The following is a 21731-nucleotide window of genomic DNA, read 5'->3' on the forward strand; positions in this document are numbered from 1 at the left end:
AAGGTGATAATTACGACAAAATTATGAGTTTCAATGCTTTAATCATCATATGTTGAATAGTTTAATCACAATCTAAAGAAAACGTGTTCGCTTGGTCACTTTTATATTGTTGAATTAATATCATTTTTCTATAGTGGATTATTTAACTGTGACATGGAGCTCATCAATGTTTTCTATAAGAATTTATCATGTTATATCGTGTGTTCTATGCTTGAGTTACTTTTATTTTTATTTTTTTGATTTATTATTATTGTACCCAGGAAACACGAAAATTCTGTAGTTTGACATAAACGACGTAATTAATTAATTAATTATGATTAATTAACAACGGGGTTGTTGAATTCAAAGAAATTGATAAACAAAAAAAAAAAAAAGTCGCATTATTCCGAACACAGTGTGCACTGGCATGGCATTTTCTAGGAATAAATTATAAATTGTAGGTGATCAACTGCAGACTTTGTTTACGTTGAAAGTCCACAAATATTTTTTAAAACTTAACATTCTATAAAATAAAATAAAATAAATTATAAATTTGAGGGCGTCGAGAAGTTTCATCTTTTCCATCTTGTTTTACTTTTTAAATAAAATTTCGTACTTTAAATTTTCTAATACCACTACGTATTTATAATACTCATTTTTTTAATCTTAATCCGATGAATTCCTTCGTTAAAATTTAATAACCTCTGATACAATATTAAAATTTAAAGTTTTATCTTAAAAGATTAACCTAAGTAAGAGAAGTAGTTTAAATTCTTACACAGACGAGAACTACGCGAAGGAAAAAATGAGTATTATAAGCTTTGATCTTTGAGCGAAGGAAACTGAAGTTTGTTAATTTGGGAATTATTATGGTCATTGGTAAGTCAAGAGTTAGAGAAAAATAAGAATAATCAATCACAATGAAATGAAATGATGACGATGATAGTGGAATATTTGAGAACATTTGTTATTCCAATAATAATCAAGTCATAAGAACCATTATTTACAAACTATTATCGGTAGGTGTTCTCTTCTCGTATAAGTATCGGGTTGCTCCCCGCTAACCCTTCTTAGCTTCCATTTTTGTGATCGGAAATTCAAAAAAATTAAGGAAAAATATGAAATACAATCATTTTCTGAAGAATATGCGGCTAAAAATTAGTATGAGAGAGAGGTGATTTACAATTAATCAAATAAAATAAGGGTATACCTTTTTTTTTTGTCGACGTGCATCTAAATTGAAAGATTAAGAATCTAAAAACTAAAAGAAAATGGTTGAGGACTCAATCAACCTAGAGATGGCAGTGGCCGGGTTCCCGTACCCTTTATATATATAAACATTTTCACAATTTCAATTTATACTATTATTAAAGAATAAAATACAAATTCAAAATTTTAAAAATCGAATCAATTTTTTTTATTAGGTGGGTTTGGGGAGGGGATGCCCCATCGCCGTAACCCTAGACGGGGCCCCCGCCCCGTCCCGCCAACCCATCAAAGTGGGACGGGGCGAGTTATTTTGCTATCTCTAGATCAACCAAAGCGCAAATTTTAAATGGTCCCCAACCTCCTCTTGTGGCTCTATGTCAATCCACATCCTGTTTTTTTAAATAGTGTCCACGACATGTTCTTTTTAGATTAGAAAAAAAAAAAAAAGAGTACGTGATAGGCACATGATAAATTATGATCGGTAGAATTGTCCATAAATAATATTCTTCCACTTTGAAAAACTTTTGGACAAATATAAACTCGCGGAGAAAATGATTTCTTGTCTTAAAAGATTGGAGATAGGAATTACCCAAGCAGAAGGTTGGGGACTTGATGTGGTACAAATGGAAAGGTTGGGGGACCTCTAAATGAATTTACCATGACCTTCCTTCCTTTTTTTTTTTTTTTTGGTCCCCTCATCCGAAGCTTCTGTTTATTAAAAAATTCGGTGAAAAGGAGAGAAATTCCAAACGCGTCCTTACTCGCAAAAATTCTCCGTCAAAGTCGTAAATTCAGTGCTCTGTGCAAATATTCGACGGCCAAAATGCATTGCTTTCTTCTTCTCCAACCAAACCAAACCCGAGTTGTCCTCTATACACAAAAACCAGAGCTTTAAATTCTATCCATTGCTATTTTTGTGCCGTGGAAATCGGATTACCAGTCCGAAATTCATCGCCGATCCTGATTCTTCCTTTATCACCTTCGACATTCACAATTTTTTCCTCGGTTCTTGCTCTCTGGTAAGAATCCCTCGCCTCACGCTCTCACGCTACGGATTCCTCTCAACTCTGTAACATTCCCATTTACGTTTTCTCGATTGGAATTAATAAAGTGCCTTTCACGAATCCTTTGGGTTCGTGGCAGGTATTTTAGTTGATATTTTCTTTTGCTGCCATTTGGTTATTGTTTGGTACGTTATTAGAGGTGAGGACGGTGATGTTGTGTACAAATATGATGTAAAGATTTGGTGGTTTGTTTTTAGGGTTTTGTTTATTTATTAGGGCTTGTAATTTCAATAAAGGGAAATCTTAGGGATGTCTTCAGCTGGTATAATTGCAATTAGGCCGGCATGTGAGGAGTCTATGATTTTTTCACAACTCCCTCCGGCTGCGGACTGTCAAGAGTCGATTTTGATATATGTGGCTATGTCGGGGTCTAAGGTTCCAATGCAGGTCCTGGAGTCGGACTCCATTGAGTCTGTCAAGCTCAGGATCCAGACCTGTAAAGGGTTTGTAGTCAAGAACCAAAAATTGGTATGCAAGGGCAGGGAGCTGGCGAGAAGCAACTCGCTGGTTCGAGACTATGGGGTTATTGATGGAAATGTTTTGCATTTGGTCCTGCGACTCTCTGACCTTCAGGTCATTAATGTGAGGACTTGTTGTGGGAAAGAGTTCACCTTTCATGTTGAGAGGAGTCAGGATATTGGTTACATTAAGCATCAAATAACAAAGAATAGAAATTTGGAGTCTATTGATGATCAGGAGGTTTTCTGTAATGGTGAGCCAGTCGAGGATAAGAGGTTGATTAATGATATCTGTAAGGATAACAATGATGCTGTGATCCATTTATTTGTGCGAAAGTCAGTGAAAATTAGGGGTAGACCTGTGGAGAAGAACTTCGAGTTGTCTATCGTTGCCCCACAGAAGAATGACGAGAGGGAGTATGATGTGGATATGGAAAATAGGCATGGCCGCCAAAAGGAAACTGAACATAATCTCTACGTCCCAAGGAAGTCTCCAGGTAGAGATATGTTATTGGAGCCTGTAGTTGTTAACCCCAAAATTCAATTGGCTCGAGAGATTAGGGATTGGATTGACTCAACACGAGATGGCTTATATAGCAGGAATTATCCAATTAGGTCTTTGGAGGGCACTGGGGGAGCATATTTTATGCTGGATGCATCTGGGAGTAAGTATTTATCTGTGTTTAAGCCGATTGATGAGGAACCTATGGCCATGAATAACCCCAGAGGGCTTCCTTTGTCAGAGGATGGCGAAGGGTTGAAGAAGGGGACAAGAGTTGGACAGGGTGCAATCAGGGAATGTGCTGTCTACTTGTTGGATCATCCAAAGAGTGGCCGCCGCTCTTTTTCTGGTGAGCTTAGAGGCTTTGCAGGTGTTCCTCCTACAGTTCTTGTTACGTGCCTGCACAATGGATTTAATCATCCCAAAGGTGTGACTGCCAAAATTGGGTCCTTGCAAATGTTCATGGAGAACGATGGAAGTTGTGAGGACATGGGTCCTGGTGCCTTTCCAGTTGAGGAGGTACACAAGATTGCCGTTTTGGATATGAGAGTTGCAAATGCAGATAGGCATGCTGGGAATATATTGGTCAGCAAAGGCCAAGATGGCCAAACTGTGCTAATACCAATTGATCATGGCTACTGTTTGCCTGATAGTGTAAGACCGCTTTCTTGCTTTTCATTCTTAATTTTTACTGTCAGTTTTACTTGGTTATTGAAACTCCATGCACACCCAAATGTACTGGTTCGTAGCTTTTTTATATGTCTAATTATGTGATTTGTTAAGTGTGTTGTGAGTCCCTCACTACCATAATGTACTATTTTTCAGAATTAAAATTTGCCTATTTCGTGATTTGAACCTTGTTCTTGAAGCTGGAGAAATTTTCGTACACTACTATTGCTGTTTGATGTATATGATTGTTTATTAGGAACATGTGAGTGCATTTCGAATGATGACATGGTCCAGAATCCTGCTGCATTACTGTTTGGGATATTTTTTTGGCTTTTTCTTTGGTGACAATAATTTGACCTGATACATGTAGACTGAAAGGGAACAAAAAGAGGCACACAGTACAAAGACATAACCTAATATCCATCAATATTCATATTTGTCAATAAGGGGAATATTATTACAAAATATGCATTTTGGTCTTCTGCTATCTCTGATTGTGCATTACCCACAAGTCACATTGACACAAGTAGAGTAGTGCAAGGCTCGAAGAGATTGTGTTCGACTGTAGTGAAGTTTTATTTATGAAGTTTGTCTTCTTCAATCAACAAGAGAGTATGTTTCAGTATATAGAATTTTGAGTCCACAGTATCCCTTTTTTTTCTTGGTGTCAATCAACTTTCAGAATTTTTTACCAAGCAGCTAACTAAATTCTCCCTCTAGTTGCTTCCCTGTGAAGACCAATGAGCTATATGGAGGATTTTCACAATAGCTATCTATAGTTTTCAGCTTGGTTGCAGCCATCATCATTTCTGTGATTCACTAGGATCATGGCCGTTGGAATTTCCTCGTTCTTAAGTGATCTGCGTGTGCTTTAAATGAATTTCTACAAATGAAAGCCTTGTGCCTTATTAAATGTCATCTCTACGTGTTATCCATCTTTCATTCATCAGCATTTCTTATTCTCTTTTGTCCTTGCTGCAGTTCGAGGATTGCACATTTGACTGGCTCTACTGGCCACAGGCCCGCCAGCCTTTCAGCACCAACACCCTTGAGTATATAAAGTCACTGGATGCTGAGGAAGACATTGCCTTGCTCAAGTTCTATGGATGGGACTTACCTCTTGAGTGTGCTCGCATACTTCGCATTTCAACCATGCTTTTGAAGAAAGGTGCTCAGTTGGGGCTCACCCCATTTGCCATAGGCAACATCATGTGCAGAAAAACCGTGAAGAAGGAATCCATGATGGAGGAGATTGTTCAAGAAGCTCTGGATTCTGTGCTCCCTTGCTCGAGTGAAGCTGCACTCCTTGAACCCATCTCTTGCATAATGGATCGCCGTCTTGAGGAGATCATCTAATGATGGAGCACCGGGAAATCCATGCACATATTAACATATTAGTAGTTGTAAATGTTATTCAATTTGGAGGTTAATTCCCTTCTGATTCTTTACATTTTACTCTTGAAGTTGAAGTTTCTAACTGGAAAATAACTTTAAGAGAGGTTTGAGTACAGCTTAAAATGCCTGGACTTTTGTTCCACCTTTTAGTTGATTAGTCTTCGGTCTTTCTTGTTCAGAAGCATAAACATCGCAACTTTTTATTTTTAGAATTTTTAGTTTTCTGGTCCTGACAACGAACCAGACGGGTAAATATTGAACTTTGTAACTTATAAATTATTGGAAGATGGTCCATTGGGACTCTGTTCTGATATAACAACTTATTGTTTTATTTTCCCTTTGTGCAATGTATTCGCTTGTGCTTAAAACTCTTGAGAGGACAAGTTGTCTGAAGGTGACCGGACACCAGCCATGTGAAATATAGAAGAGATAAATGTCATAAAATTTCGGTTTTATACAGTTCATAGTTATGGTGATACGATTTCGTTCTCAGATTTATAGTTTATTTAATTTAGTGTTTATAAGCAAAATTAATTTTTTTTTTTTTCAATGATGGTGTTTGCTCTTGCCGAACATGGCATTTGGCATTAAAGTTCAACGATTCAATGGTCACTATAGTCAATCATGATCAAGAGTGTCTTTACTTTCTCCATAACTCTCTGAGCAGTCATTAGGAGCTCTCAATTTTTCCGAGATTAGTGACTTCTTCACCGTAATTATCGAAATTCAATCCAAAAAATATCATTATGTTGAAATGTGAGTGGTGCTCCTGTTGTTCTTGTCTAGTGAGTTCTTTCTTCAGGTGATTTTGGTAGTATGTTGGACTTTGAAATGAGCTGACTATGATCATTGTGGTAAAGTACAAACTGTAAACCCGCGTGTGGTATGGAATATTATGATCCTTTTATTTCAAAAGGGATAGGGTTTTCATGATATTGCAGCATGACCGTGAGCCAGCGACACTGGGCATACGAGGCAGTGGTGGAACAATACCCGTCGAGCTATTGTGATCGCCAGTGTTGGCTCCACTGGAAATCCTTTTTTTTTTTTTTTTGCCATATATTGGGCGATCGCTCGAACGGTTGTCAAACGTTCGCCCCTACTCAGATAGATCCTCTATAACTCAGATGAATTCATAGATCCACTGATAGAAGAGCCCCTATTTATAAACATGCTATCATATTACACTAAGGTAAAGGTCGTTCGTGTTCTGATCCCGTCAATTCCTTTATTTATAGTCAATGGAAATTTCTCTTAATGGTAAAACAACGCCAATGAAAGCTTTCTTCTAGACGATAAGGTGCATAGAGTACTACGATTTAGAATCAGCGTCTTTAGGAGACAAGGATTGCAAAACGAAGGTGCACAGTCAAAAATGATTATTCGAGCCAGTCTGAATTTCGAACACCATTTTCCCCATCTTCCTCACCGGGAGGGCAATTTTATGTTGTAGCTAGCCCAGATTTGCACCCCAAAAAAAAAAGAAGGTAAATAAAGAATAACAGGTTCGAAAATGGCAAGTCGTTTGAAGAGCAACTGAGCAAGTGAAGCCAGTTTCAACACAGTTTCTAACTTTCAAAAAAGCTGATTTTACTTTTGATTTTGTTTCCAACAAATAGCACACTGATACATAATGCAGTTTGGAATAATTAACATTCCTTCAAAATAAAGAAAATACTTGAACTGAATACAGCACAAATTTGTAAACTCTCTACATATTGCACGAGAGGATGCCCGCTTGTGGGAATGATTAGCAAGTGAAAAGGATACAAACATATAGTGACACCAGCTTCCAAGGTAGATGGCGTTGTTCTTACAATATCAGCAGAAGTGGATGGGTAAGCTCGGAAACGAACTGAAAACTTGACCAGATACACGTACACCTTTTCCAGAATGTTGAAGATACACTCGAGCACGAGCAGTCTTAACTGCGGAGATTGGGTATGCATGCTCCACCATCTGGGTTTGTCTGTTCCTTCCATATTCGTCCTGTTACACGAAGCTTAAGCTCTTTCTTGTCTCCTCCCGAGAAAAACAGTGCCATGTTACTCTGTATAATCAGGCCATCATGGCTGTCTCGAACTTCTATGTGACTATCTCTGATGCTACGAGGGGTGCCTTCCCATATAAGTTTCCGACCATTTCCACCAACTTCCAAGCTGTAACTATAATTTCGAGCCTCTATCTCGTCTCCCATGAATCGGAGGAAAGCCATGTAAACAGGAGCAGTACCCAGTTGAAAAGCTTCGAAATGTAGGCAAAAATACTGACCAAAACAATGGAAAACCTAAAAAAGGAAAAAAGGAAGATGGAAATACATTCAACATTCATGATTCATGAAGACACAAAATTATGTTCAGAGTAAATTTGTTTTCGAGATGTAGAACAATATCAAATGTAATGCTGGTGGATAAAGAAAAGAAAACAAAAAATAACATCAGCACAGTTTGAATGGAATTCATTTTTCCAATTCACGTAGCAAAAAATCTGGTCTTTAGACATTTACATTAGCAACCTGTTCTATAACACTTGGATTCAGTACTGATGCAAACGGAGTCAAGATTCAGGAATATGTCAACCATTGGGATCGGCCACTGATACACAAGGTGAAGGCAAGTGAGACAGGGCTCGACATTGTAAGTTGAAAATGGGTGCACGGCAATGCAAACGGACGGTCCTTTATATTTTATTTATTTATATTATTTTAATTCTTGACATTTTGTGTGTGTTGATATTATTTGTAGATTTGGAGGTTCCTTATCAATTTCATTATAGGGTTTTAATAAAACAAACAGTTCGGGTTCTCTGTGTTGGTTGGCTTTTTTAAATTTGAAAAAAATATATTGAGAGATTCACAATTGAATCAACAAGTTGTTGACAATCCACCGCATCAATTACATTGTATAGGTTGCTGGAAATGTTCAAATCTCAATGAAATTTCAATGCAAACCTACAGCAAATCTTATGGTTATGGTGACTACTGCCTGCTATGAGCCTTGTAAAGAGCATATTGAGTAATGTTCCTTCAAAGATCATATTTGTTAGAGAGCCTTATTTCAATAATAGAAACGAGATTAGTTCAAATAAAAGGAAGTGAAAAGAAAATACTCACAGTCAGCATCCACGTGGCATTCTCTACATCTCGCGGATTTGATTTAACATAGCGATGATTAAATGTGCTTCCAGTATGCATATCCACCTTATGATCATCTTTCAAGTGAGCAACCAGATATTGAATATCTCCTGCAATAGAGCACTCCGATCCAGCATAGGGACAGTTGTAAGGCCTAAAATTACAAAGAGCCTCGTGTTTCAACTTACTGTAATAGGGGAAGATCTCAGGGCATCCCAAGGAACGATACTTGCAAGGAATTTCAAGCGATTCAGCCACCTTTTCTAGCACTAAACATCTTATATCACCAAGCTCTTGTCTACAAGTAGGACATCGGTTGTGAACTCTAGCTTTACAGGTGGAACAGAGTGTATGCCCATTGTGGCACTGCAGTTAAAAACAGAACTTGATGCTAAAACAACTCCCTAATCAAATTTGATTTAAGATGAAAAAATTGTACAACAACAATAATCACAACATTGAGTAGTTCTACTTAAGGATTATGCAATTAGTCTGCTAATCCACAAGGTGTGAGGAATGTACGGTTTTGTTCCATGCAAAAACTTGGAGAGACATCCCACAGATAGAAAATAGCTAGCCCAAGTCCAAAATGAATAAGAAAGTGCGAAATTCAGCAAAAGAGAGACTATAGGAAAATCACACCGACTTCACCAAAAAAGGCACGAGATGTGTACAGTTCTTCATATTCAAAAAACATAGAAGCATTTGGATAAATCATCATCACACCTAACATCTGTGTCTGGTTCTTCTGTTCACTTCACCATGCAATTCGACCATCATATATATTCCCTAGTTATTGTTCGAATATCATTTACATTAGCAGAATTGCAATACCTCAGGCCTGGGTCCCAAAGAGAATGAAATCTTGGGAAAGGAAAAATCTACCTTATGGTGTGTTTGAGCTGAACTCACATGGATCATCCATTCAGGTCGATTTCAGGGTCAAGAAAATACATCAGGCCTAATGCTAGTATGCCGCATCATACATATTATCTTTCAAGCTTCAACAACATTCATTCATGAATAATCTGTCCTAGTTTTTATGAATCTTCTTCAAAAATATAGTTTTTTTTATATTCCAACTGAGAAACATATATAAGCATACTTACTGATGACCAGCAAAACCCCCAAATTTTGTAAATATCACCATCCTCAGAACCAAACTAATTGTTTCATCTTACCTTGACCCAAAAACATGGAAGATAAACATTCATATAGATCACAATTTAAAAAAAAATAAAATCAATTCATTCAGCTGGATAATACTCGAAAATCCAATTTCCCAAATTTAAGGCAATTTAACTATTCCAAAATAATTTTGCCATACCCATTTATTCCTTATTTTCAAAAACCAATAAATCAACTCGTCACTTCTAGCACAGCAATTGCCAAAATTCCCCCCAAAAAAAGATTGAATCTTTAATACAATTAGCATACAAAAAATCAATCAAAATTGAAAAAGAAATAACCTGATGGATCGGAGGGTACATAGAATTGGTACAAACTGGGCATTCAAGAAGCTCGTGGACACTGGTAGCGGGATTAATCACCATACCGTTGAGATTATTAGATTGTTTCGAAGAAGAAAACCTAGAATATGGATGGGGGTGGGCGATTTCATCTTCATTCATCCCTTCAGAGGATGAGATGCATTCAATGCTAGATTCCATTATTGCAAATCAAAAAATAAAAATTCTTTCTTTGAGTTTCTAGATCAATTATTATACATTATCGATAGTACTACATGGGTTTTTCTTGACGAGTTTTATCTGTGATGGGTTCGACTTTGTTGTCAGTGAAAAATATGCGAATTTTCTTTTTTTTCTAAATTTTGCCACGCACAGAGAAAGAGTGGGATCGAGGCATTGGGGGTGTGCTGTTCTCCTTGAAGGTGCTTTTCTTGATGGGGTTTCTACTTTTCTTTTGCACAATTTTTTTTTTCTTTTTTACTCCAATTACGTGTGAAGGTCACTCAAATCATAATGAAATTTGTTAGCTATTTTTCGAAGTGAAAAAGTAATGATAGAACGGTAAGTTGGCATTTAGTGTTCGAGTAAAGTCATCATTTTTTAAAAATGTGTAATTGAAAATGAGTATGATTTTCAAATGTCAATTTTTTGCAAAGTCTTGAACCATTTAGTCCTCCTTTGATGTAGTTAAAAAATTGATAGAAATCTAAATCAAAGTCAACAATTAATTTGAATCTATAAACAGTAACAAATGTCGTATGAAAACTTGTTTTCGCTAAGATGTTGGTGCGTTTCCTTAATCAAGTCATTGCCTACGAGTCGTTGGCGCATTCTTCAACTAGCAAGCAATTAGACATCGGCTCCTCCCACTACTTGGAAGATTACGATTTCATGCTCTATTTCATTCCCTGATGGGATTTCTTTTTACTCGTTCCTCACGGTACTATTTCTTTACCGATCATCCAAAACGATTTAGCATTGAAAAAAAAAGGAGAATATATATATATATATATATAATTGAATAATATTTTCCATTCCTCATTTATGAAGGGAAAGATAGAAATATAATGATGACAATTTTATGATCATCTTTCTTCGATCGAGCTTAATTATATTTAGGGCATGTCTGTTTTCGCGGCCTGAGTTCTCCACGTTCCGATCACCAGCACTTAGTTCCTCTTGACTATGCAATTAACTCAGTTTGATAACCTTAAGTATTGAAAGAGACTTGTAAAAGCGTGAAATCCTAATGCTTTTTAATTGTTTTTCTATCCGTTGCCCGCCGTATTTCGTTGACTTCCTTCTCACACTTTTTTTTATAACGGTTCAAAAAGTACTATTAATTTTGACAAAAGCTTTGCCAAACAAGTGCGTAGACTTGCCTTCGATGAGGCGCGATGAATCGAACATGACCTTCTAGCCATTGACTGCATTACTAAACGGACAAAGAATTTTAATCAATAAAAGAATATTATCGTAAAACTTACGTAATTACTTATAAGCTTCAACAAGCGTGCGCGACTTTTCTCTTCAATAGAAGTCCGTTAAGCACATGGAGGGTCTTTGATAATTATATTTTATTGAACTCTGAATTTTCATCAATTTTTCAATTACATAATCATTAGCTTTCATTTGATTTTTAACAAAACCAAAAGAACTTAGCATGACTATTTTTTTCATCATCGGATACCTAAATTTACAAGTTTTAATTATCAACACGTGGTTGAATCATCATAGACGTAAATAGAGTAAAGATGAAACAAATTTCATATATATATTTATTTGTAGTTGTTGAATGCACTTAAAACAATGATGGTCCGTCAATTCATGAAATTTGTTAAAGAACATTTAAAAATTAACAAAATAATATCAAATCACCGGTAAATGAAACAGAATGTTGAGCTGTCATCTATTATTATATAAGAATTTTTTCATCCAAAAAAATTAATTTTTTGATCGTTACTTACTTAAATCTGTCGTCATTTTTTATTTCTTTTTTCACAGGTAAAACCTACTTTTCTCTCTAAAAATAAAAAACTCAACTTTCATAATCATTACAGAACAAGCCCTATGATTATTTTTCCATGGGTTAGTTTCAACCACAGTGTCACTGAAGATTGTTAAAAATTCTAAATAGTCATTGAAATAATTTTTTTTCTTTAAATGTAGGTGACATTTAAATTTCTAATATTACACTATTAGTTACTTGGAGAAAGGGATTAACTGAAAATGCTACGCGGCAATGCTAAAGGTCAATGTGGACATAGACGGCATTAACTAGTAAGTCACATATGTGGGAACATGTAGCTAACATATCCCAGGTTCACTCCTGGAAACATGCTAAGTTCCGACACATTTGAACAAAGTTTTATAAGATGCACGTGGCCTCTTCTTCAATGATGAGGGAGGATGCCGTGGGTATTCCGACGCAATCAATGGTTGAAAATTATTATGGGTTTGAAAGGGCAATAAATGAGAGCAAAGTATAGATGGATTTGGGTTGAAGACAAATTACCAAGCAATTCTTACTAGTGAAGTGTAGAAATAGCATTACCTTTGGGTTGAAGACAAATTACCAAGCAATTCTTACTAGTGAAGTGTAGAAATAGCATTACCTTTGGATGACACCAATTGTGAACTTTTACATTGGAAGAAAATAGTTGGTTATGTTGGATGTATGACACATGACCTAATTTTAATGGTTCATTGGTCAAACCTTGTAGGCATCATACCTATCTGTTTTGTGTCAAGGGTGACCTTAAACGAACTAAAAAGTGGTCAACATATGTCCTAGACATGTCACTCAAAAAGTTGATCAAAGGTTGCTTGCTGTAGAGCTATCAAATCAATCACATGTACGAAAGATCCTCATATGGAAGATCTTTAGGCTGGAGCAATAGTATGGAATATGCCGTTGTGAAACAAATTCTCATCGATTTGGAATTCCATTGTTAAAACTTGTGGTAACTTGCTTTGAATATGGAGGTTCGGCTTCTATAATTTTGTGTCGGTTGAGGTGCTTAATTTACTTCGGCTTCGTACCATGATAGACTTGGATAAGTCAGGTAGGCGAAGTGACATGGAATGCGAGCCTCGAGTAGCTTCTTGCTATTTCTTGATTGCCATTGGCTACCACGTGGCACGTTCCTAATGCATTTATTTGGGATTATTCTTATTCATTATATATAAATTGAGCGGTCATTTGTGTAAATTATGTTAATTATAAGAAAAATCTCAAATTAGTTGCAATTGATGTGAAAAAGGTACAATTTGGAGCTTAACTTGGGTTGATTTGGAGCATTGAAGATTAATCAGATTGCAATTGATCAAGATCAAGTAGAAGTGTTAATGAAGCATTTGATAAAAATTTGATATTTGAAAAGTTGGGGGACTAAATTGTAATCTTCTAGAACTTGCATCAGGTTAATTATTAATAATTTTTAAACAAAAATGATTTAATTGTAAATATTAAAAGATGGAGGACTAAAATTGCATGAGAAAAGGAATCAAATTAAAAGGGAATTTGTTTATTTTCTCTTCTCAAACTCATTGTGAAAAACCAATTGGAATAAAGACTTCGACATAAACCTAGTTTATAAATACATACAATAGTCCAATAATTGAAGCAGACTTGTGGAGATCTATTATAAAAAAATAATAATAATACAAGCCAAATGACTATTAGGGCACAAAAGTCGTATCAATTACAAGATAATAGAACCTAAAAAGAGAGGAAAAATTGAAAAATCAATAAAAAAAAATAAAAAAATCCAGGTTTTAAGATTTTTATAAGAAGAATGCAGATTCACGGTACAAGAACTTCATCTTTTTTCAAATTTTCCAAAAAATCCGGTGATATACTCTAATTTTTTCTTGTGTTTTACTTTCCTCATGATGTTTAATTAAATATTTTGTTAGAATGAACAATTTGTAACCTAATTTTGAACCTTAATTTTAATTATAAAATTTTAATCCATAATTGATCTTGTCAATTGTTTTTACTTTTATTATTAATGTTTTGAATTACTTGATCACTAAATCACGGATTTGTGAGAGAAAATCATGCCAGGAAGCGAGTTATTTATTTATACCACGTAATAAAAATCTGCAATTTGAATAAAAGGGCATGGATATGCTTTTATGGTTGTCACAATATGGATTTTTAGAAATTGAATACTATTGATTAAAGTTTATTCGTATTCACATAGAGATATGGTGGGATGACATAATTGGGTAGGATTGTTTTGAAACTTGAGAAAGGTAAATCAACTAATCTAGAAGAATTTGATTGAGTACACATAATTGATTGTTAAAAAAATTGTTGATTGAGATTAAGGGGATGGTTATGATAAACTCGTGAATCATAACACTTTAAGCATCATTAAAAAAAATCACCTACGCGTGTATTAGTTTTTTTTATTCATTTAAATTAAAAAGTCCATCTATTTATGTAAGTTTTCGTGACGTTTATTATGTAAAAAGTCGTACATTTCATATTACAACTTTACTTTTTCCATTTTCATTTTGCATAAGTATAAACCTTTTGATGTTCGACTGTAGATCCCGAAACTTCAGGTTTCTCTAGTAAATTCAATTTTATTAGGGTCACGTTCAAAAATATCAAATTTCTCCAATAAATTATTTTAATAGGATTGCGTCATTTTATTTGGCCAGTTATTACTACGATTGATGACAAATTTACTTCGATATCCTCGATATTCATAATATGATATAATATATCATGTACAAAAGTATTGTCGACAATTTTTCCTTTTCGATTCTAATTCTTTTCTATAACAACATAACTTATTGAGATATTTTAATTTTTAACATATAAGGTACTTGAACATCTTCTAAGATTTTATAATTTGTTATGTCTAAATACTCATCAAAAGTATATGACTCCTTATTGAAACCATCTAGTTAATTGCTCCATTTTCGTTTTGGAGATTTTCTTTTGTATTAGAATCGAACACTATCACGCTTCAAGTGTCATAAATATGTCAAATATAATGCTATCAAATTGTCCTCCTAAGACATCAATTAGTGTCGGAGCATTTTAAACTGGTGCATAAGATATTGTTATCTCTTTGGTTAGTAAATACATCTAAATAAATTATCTTTTGAACTTTCAGCTTGAATCCTTTTGTGAAGATTTATTTGATTATGCATTCGCACATTATTTTCAATCTCTTTAGTCCTCCTCCTAATGTTGAGAGAATTGTCCGATTAAATTGACAATTAGGGTCTGTTTGATTGCAAAGATGAAATTTGAATGTAAAGAAAACGAATTTTAGGAAATTGAATTGCCTAAAAATTGTTTTAACCTAAATTGTCAATTATTGTGTTTGATTGATATAATTTTTCACGTGAAAAATTTTAAACTAAAAGTATTTTTTGGTGTTCGTTTGACTTTATTTTATATGAAATTTGTCAATTAAAGGGATAGAATTTACTGATATTGAAAATGAAATTTATTTCCTTGTAAAAAAAATCATCTATCTTTTGATATTCGTTTGACTTTGTTTTACATGAAAACTGTCAATTAAATGATTTTTTTTTTTACAATTAAGGATAAAATTTGTTTCCATTGCCAAGAACAAAAAAACGAAAAAAAAAACTGGCTAGCAACCTTGAAAATGAATTCTCATCAATTTGGTGAGAATTCATTTTCCTCAATTTGGTGAAACATGGCTTAGGTGGTATCAAAGTGGGAAAATAAATTCTTTAGAAAAAGCCTATCAAACATCCATATTTGGTTTTGGGTGGAAATCAAATTCCATTTTTCATGGAATTCATGCCTATCAAACACAGCCTTAGTAAATTGTGTTATCAAATATCACCAATTTGAGATAAGGATTAAAACTACACATTTTTTCAGTATTCTTTACTTTTCATCTCATTGTAATGTGGTAGATTAATTGCACTATCAGATAATCTAATAAATAAATTAAGCAATGATAATAAGCCAATTATAAAGACGGGAACTATAATATTGGCATGATGTGTAATAATATTTCGCAAAATTCAGAAAGAACTTTGTTCTTAATTAATTGGGGAAATTTAACAAATAATAGTGATAAATCATTTATTGACATTCCAACTAATACTTTTTAAAATGTTGAGCTTTAGAATCATTAGTATTAATAGGACACTGTCTTAATTATATACTCTGAAAATTATGTTTATAGTTTTAAATTTGAGCAGTGATTTCGTAAACTCCCGATTGCGAATACCATGCAATCATCTAGTATATATATGGAATGTATTATACACAAATAATATTTAGATAATCAACGTGGAGAATGATAAGGCCCATTTATCACCATAATTAATTTTCAGAAATATAGGAAAATCGTACCTATTTTGGCTAGTGATGGTTAATAAAAAATTTTATGAAAGACGATAAACATCATATAGGATTGAATTGAAGAACTTCCCAATTTTTCATTGAATATTCATTTGAATTTTTAATTTTGTATCATTATTAATTTAGTGATGATCCAATTGGTCATTCCAAACAATAAGGTTGAATTGAACTTCTGGTTCAGTATAAAATATAATTCAATTATTTTATTCCGAAGAATATGATTGAACATTATATAATCATATAATGATCACTGTCTACATGACATAAGTCTTATGTTTTCTTTCAGGGATAAACACAAATTCATAAATTACACATCATCATATTCTTTAAAAATGTGTCATTTCAAGAGCACGTTATTTTTATTATTGCTTCTTTAAGAGTAATATCAACATTTTTCTGAAATATTGGAATCATAATATCATACTCTTCAAGAGCAATAACATATTATTATTCAAAATAATAAATTATATAAGAATTCACTCTTCAGAAGTAGAAAACAAAATTTACGTTAAATAATATTTAATTATGCTTTCAGGATCAAGTAAAATCTAACTAAAATATCTGTCGATAATAGTATATTACTTCAGGAGAAATGATAGTCTTTTAAAGTATTAACAATATTGTCCTACTTTAGGATCACAAATAAATTATTGTTTAAAAATATTAACTCTTCATGAGTATACCTTCTAAGAAAATATTAATATTTGCATAGTTGTACTTCTTCACTAGTACTTTATATTTTACTATTATTTCTCCAGCAATAAGAAATCAATATCTTTATTTGAAATATTAAAATCTGTAATTCAGGCTTTTCATAAGCAATAGGGAAATTGCAGTCGAGGTACTAAACCTTTCGTTTATTAGCAGATTTTGCCCAAACCTTTAGTTTGTGCCACTGTGAGTACCAAACCTTTAAAAAATATACAACTCAAGTCCGTATTAACGGTTTCCGTCAGTTTGACCCGAAAAACTGTCAGTTGACTTCAAAAATTAAAAATATAATAATTTTGACCACATAAGGTAAGGGTAAAATTGTAACTCTATAATTTTAATATTAAAAAAACAATTAAAAGGGGGGGGGGGAACCCATCTCCTCCTTCATCTTCCCCAATCCCCTCACCCCAAAATCAAAACCACCCACCACTCTCCCATACCCATTCTTTTCTCATAATTCAATTTTCTGCTTTCTCAATTTCTCCAAATTTTAGTTCAGTAATGGCACTTGAAGCATTGAATTCTCCTTCTACTATGGCTCCAACTCTGGCGTTTCAGTTCGAAAACGCCACCCTACGCTATCTCGAGCCATGGATGAAAGGCAAGAGATCGAAGCGTCAACGCAGCGTCAAACGCCATTATCAGCCCACTGAAGAAGAATACTTAGCTCTCTGCCTTATTATGCTTGCTCGAGGTGACGACGGTTCAGCATCAAAACCCGTCGCCATTCAGCAGCAAAAGCAAACTAGTCTTCTACCACCACCGCCACACCTGATCAAATCTGATGATTCGATAAAATTGGTGTACAAATGTTCAGTTTGTGATAAAGCTTTTGGGTCTTACCAAGCTTTGGGAGGGCACAAGGCCAGCCAACGGAAACTGAGTTGTTCGAGTGGAGGAGACGAATACTCCACCACCACCTCCTCCTCCTCTGTTGTCGCCATCATTGCTTCAGCCACCTCCACGAGTGCAAGCAACCGCAGTGGGAGGGTCCATGAGTGTTCCATCTACCACAGGTGCTTCCCCACCGGACAAGCCTTGGGGGGTCACAAAAGGTGCCACTATGAATGTGGTGTCGCTGTCGGCAGAGATGGAGGATTGGGGAAGATGAAGGAGGAGATGGGTTTTTTTCCCCCCTTTTTAATTGTTTTTTTAATATTAAAATTATAGAGTTACAATTTTACCCTTACCTTATGTGATCAAAATTATTATATTTTTAATTTTTGAAGTCAACTGACAGTTTTTCGGGTAAAACTGACGGAAACCGTTAATACGGACTTGAATTGCATATTTTTTAAAGGTTCGGTACTCACAGTGGCACAAACTAAAGGTTTGGGCAAAATCTGCTAATAAACGAAAGGTTTGTTATCTCGACTACAATTTTCCCTAATCAATATGTCAATATTCTTTTGAAATATTGAAAATTATAACTCACACTCTTAGGAAGCAAATAATATTCTTCTGGAGTATTAAAAAAATATAATTCATCCTTTTCAAGAACAAGTAATATTCTTCAATAATATTAATTATAACGATGTGCTACTTCAGGAGTACAACAAACTATTTATAATAGATAGATCAAAGATTAATTAGCTTAAAATTTATAATAGAAAATCTAAAATTAAGTACGATGTTGTGCTACTTTAGGAACAACAATATGATAAATTATTAGTTTAAAATTTATAATAGAACATCTAAATTTATTTAATTAAGTTAAAGACACAAAAATTTTTAATCATCATAAATTTATATATTTTGCAAACATAAATAAAAATAAAGCAAAGAACATGTGCATGTGATCAACATAAAATGCATGATGATTACTTCAAATAATCACCATGAAAAAATTATTATAATATAATTAAGTGGGAATGCATGTATACCAACCTGCTTTGTAGTGAATAGTGTAGTGGTAAAAATTAATTAATTAGTCCAAGTGGCCCAAACATATAACAGGGTCCACATACAATTTAACAGCGCCATCATCGGCCGAACTCATTAGAACAATCAACCCGAATACACAATCCATGACCTACATGTCAATTCGAAATCACCGATAATCTATCTTCTGGATAGATCACGTTACGATCTATCCAGATCTGGTGAGAATTATCTACAAACGAATCTGATATCTCAACTGAACAGATCCGATTAGATTTGACTTCAACCAACCACGAAATCTCGGAACATCCGCGCCAATCCCTCCTAGACGGTTATCCCACTCCTATAAATTCAACAGTCAGTCAAGTATTCAGGTATCAGAATCCACTAGACTCTAATTCATTTCTTCTTTCTTCAATTTGGCATTTATCAAACTTTCAATAAGATTTACTGACTTGACCGTCGGAGGGTCTTCGGCCGACACCACACCGGTGTCTTTTTAGGATCTTTTCACGATCATTTTCCTTTGTTCTATTTTTCTTGAGTTCCACAGGATTGCTGGTGGACTACCTGATCCGATTTCTTGGGTGTAGAACATACCGTCTACAATTTGGAGCCCACCGTGGGGTCCTAACAATCATTCTTACAAACGGGATTCTCATCATTACTATTCGACAATCATCTTCGTCATGTCAGCAACTTCTGAAACCCATCATACAAACGGCTTCGCTGATCATACTTTGGAAGAATTAGCTCGTCAGGAAGTGGAACGAATGATTCGTCAGGAGGTGGAAGCAACAATCCAACAAGGAGACGGCTCAGGTCATGCTGCCGCTCTGCCTACCACTCCAACGTTGGCTCGTCCTATCCATCCAACAACTATCCAGCTGATCCATCCGATCCAGTCGGTAGTTGAATGGTAGAGTACTGTCCATCCTGCCTCTACACACCCTCAACCTACCACTCCGTCTAGTGGAGTCACTGCACAGCTAGCCCAACTCATCCAGTTGACAAAACAGAATTCACAAAAGCTCGAAAGGCTAGAAGCGGAGAATACTGCCTTCGTGTGGAGAATCGAGACCTTTAAGAAAGAGTGGAATCCTTGGTATCTAATTCAATATTGCCACACGCATCACGGCCGACTCCTTTACTTCACCAAAATGGACTTAGGAACATTGGTTTGAATGTCCAATTTGTCGCACCGCATAACGAAAGATCAGAAGACGCGCAACCACAGCCTACTAATGGACAGGACCCATAGTTTGTACGAAAATTAGCAGCGATCAAAGCCATGATTCAACGTATCCCAGGGATGTCGGTGCCTATCAAGAAAAGTGTAGCCAGTTGTTTCGTTGACTCTCCCTTTATCGACGAAATTGCGCAGGTGGAAATGCCCCAAAAATCCAACTTTCCTAATATGAAGTTATACGCTGGGACAGCCAACCCAGACGATCATATAACTCAATATAGACAGAGAATGTTTACTGCCGCTATACCAAGAGACCTTCGAGAAGCTTGCATGTTTAAAGGGTTCGGCTCCGGTCTAGTGGGGCTGGCCCTACAGTGGTATACCAATATTCCAAATAATTCTATATCATCATTCGCCCAACTAACTGATACTTTTGTTGAACAGTTTGCAAGTAACAGAAAACTTGAGAAGCGATCCGATGACCTCTATCACATAGTGCAGAGAGGAAATGAGTCACTGCGGGAATTTGTCGAACGATTCAACTGGGAGAATGTTTCCATCCCTAGCTGCAACCAACAAACTTCATTTCTGCTTTTCGAGATAAAAGTAAATGGTGTGAATTTCAAGCCAACCATGGCCATCGCACAGATGATTGTATTTCTTTGAGGTTGGAAATAGCTGAAATATTGAAGCAGGGATGTCTTACGGACCTTCTAACTAATAAAGGAAAGGAGAATGTCGCTAGACAACAACAACAAAAACACGGTAAGCAAAGCTCTGAACCAGCGGCCGAACCATCACAAGATCAAACCATTAACTTCATCATTGGCGGATCAGAAGTTAGTAGAATAACAAGGGGGACGACATGAACGCACACGCATCGAGCAACTCACCACTATCAAAATCTAAGCTAAATAAGCCAGTTAGACACACCGTAGATCATTAGCTTTACAACATCTGAGGCTACGCAGCTACTCAATCCACACCATGATGCTTTGGTCATATCTTTGAACATCGCCAACTGCTTAGTCACGTGCACTTTGATAGACAACGACGGCAGTGCAAACATACTTTTCCTAGAGATCATTAAGGCTATGGGAATTCCAGAAGAAAACATTACACGCCGGACGACAATGCTAATTGGTTTCAGTGGTGAACAAAAGAATACTCTAGGCGAGATTGTTTTGCCTGTTTTTGCAGAAGGGGTTAACCTTCACACCCAATTCCTCGTAGAGGATAGTCCTTCGACACATAATGTTATCTTGGGAAGGCCCTGGATCTATGAAATGAAGGCCGTACCATCAATATTTCATCAGGTACTCCATTTCCCGACCAAATGGAGAATAAGAGAAATTCTTGGCGACCAAATGGATTCCAGAGAGTGTTACTAGAATTCACTCCGCTCTGACTGATCTCCTTTATAGCAATTACAGCAATCCTAGCCGACCATCCCAGATCAACTAAATGTGGAAGAACTAGACGAAGTATAGATCCACCTCGACTTCCCAGATCACAAAACTCGAGTCGGAGCAAAGCTAGAACCAGAGATCAGGCAGCGCCTGATCAAGTTCCTCATGGAACACCATGACTGTTTCGCTTGGTCCCATACTGACATGACCGGTGTTGACCCGGAGGTAATAACACACAAATTAAATGTTGAACTCCATTACATTCCGATCAAATAGAAGCGACAAAGATT

At 35.4% G+C, this 21731-nt stretch overlaps 3 protein-coding genes across 4 annotated transcripts; 2 read left to right on the plus strand and 1 right to left on the minus strand.

Annotated features, from left to right (window-relative positions):
* Positions 1 to 1936: 1936 nt before the first annotated feature.
* LOC111410393 (phosphatidylinositol 4-kinase gamma 4-like) lies at positions 1937 to 5611 on the plus strand. Its single transcript, XM_023040706.1, has 2 exons — positions 1937 to 3866; positions 4863 to 5611. Exons 1-2 carry the CDS (start codon positions 2502 to 2504, stop codon positions 5235 to 5237), a joined length of 1740 nt encoding a protein of 579 aa, XP_022896474.1. The 5' UTR covers positions 1937 to 2501; the 3' UTR covers positions 5238 to 5611.
* A 1230-nt stretch (positions 5612 to 6841) lies between these two features.
* LOC111410394 (E3 ubiquitin-protein ligase SINAT5-like) lies at positions 6842 to 10313 on the minus strand. Of its 2 annotated transcripts, XM_023040708.1 has the most exons (4): positions 9879 to 10313; positions 8598 to 8775; positions 8389 to 8519; positions 6842 to 7563 (listed from the first exon to the last, which is right to left on the minus strand). In XM_023040708.1, the coding sequence occupies exons 1-4, from the start codon at positions 10077 to 10079 to the stop codon at positions 7201 to 7203; spliced, it is 873 nt and encodes a 290-aa protein (XP_022896476.1). In that variant the 5' UTR covers positions 10080 to 10313; the 3' UTR covers positions 6842 to 7200. The 2 variants fall into 2 exon arrangements, with proteins under 2 accessions (XP_022896476.1, XP_022896475.1); XM_023040707.1 differs by having other exon boundaries at positions 8389 to 8775.
* A 7098-nt stretch (positions 10314 to 17411) lies between these two features.
* LOC111411025 (zinc finger protein ZAT10-like) lies at positions 17412 to 18151 on the plus strand. The gene has a single exon (XM_023041601.1). The coding sequence runs from the start codon at positions 17464 to 17466 to the stop codon at positions 18130 to 18132; it is 669 nt and encodes a 222-aa protein (XP_022897369.1). The 5' UTR covers positions 17412 to 17463; the 3' UTR covers positions 18133 to 18151.
* Positions 18152 to 21731: the final 3580 nt, after the last annotated feature.

The sequence above is a fragment of the Olea europaea genome, chromosome 15, assembly GCF_002742605.1.
Source record: "Olea europaea var. sylvestris chromosome 15, O_europaea_v1, whole genome shotgun sequence".
NCBI lineage: Eukaryota > Viridiplantae > Streptophyta > Magnoliopsida > Lamiales > Oleaceae > Olea > Olea europaea.

Bases quoted from the DNA above. Each gene is read 5' to 3' on its own strand.
- LOC111410394 (XM_023040707.1), bottom strand. From the start codon at position 10,079: ATGGAATCTAGCATTGAATGCATCTCATCCTCTGAAGGGATGAATGAA. The intron at 8,776-9,878 runs GTTATTTCTTTT...TTTTAACTGCAG, and splicing joins TGTACCCTCCGATCCATCAG to TGCCACAATGGGCATACACT. The intron at 7,564-8,388 runs GTGAGTATTTTC...TTCCTTTTTTAG, and splicing joins ATGCCACGTGGATGCTGACT to GTTTTCCATTGTTTTGGTCA.
- LOC111410393 (XM_023040706.1), top strand. From the start codon at position 2,502: ATGTCTTCAGCTGGTATAATTGCAATTAGGCCGGCATGTGAGGAGTCT. The intron at 3,867-4,862 runs GTAAGACCGCTT...TCCTTGCTGCAG, and splicing joins GCTACTGTTTGCCTGATAGT to TTCGAGGATTGCACATTTGA.
- LOC111411025 (XM_023041601.1), top strand. From the start codon at position 17,464: ATGGCACTTGAAGCATTGAATTCTCCTTCTACTATGGCTCCAACTCTG.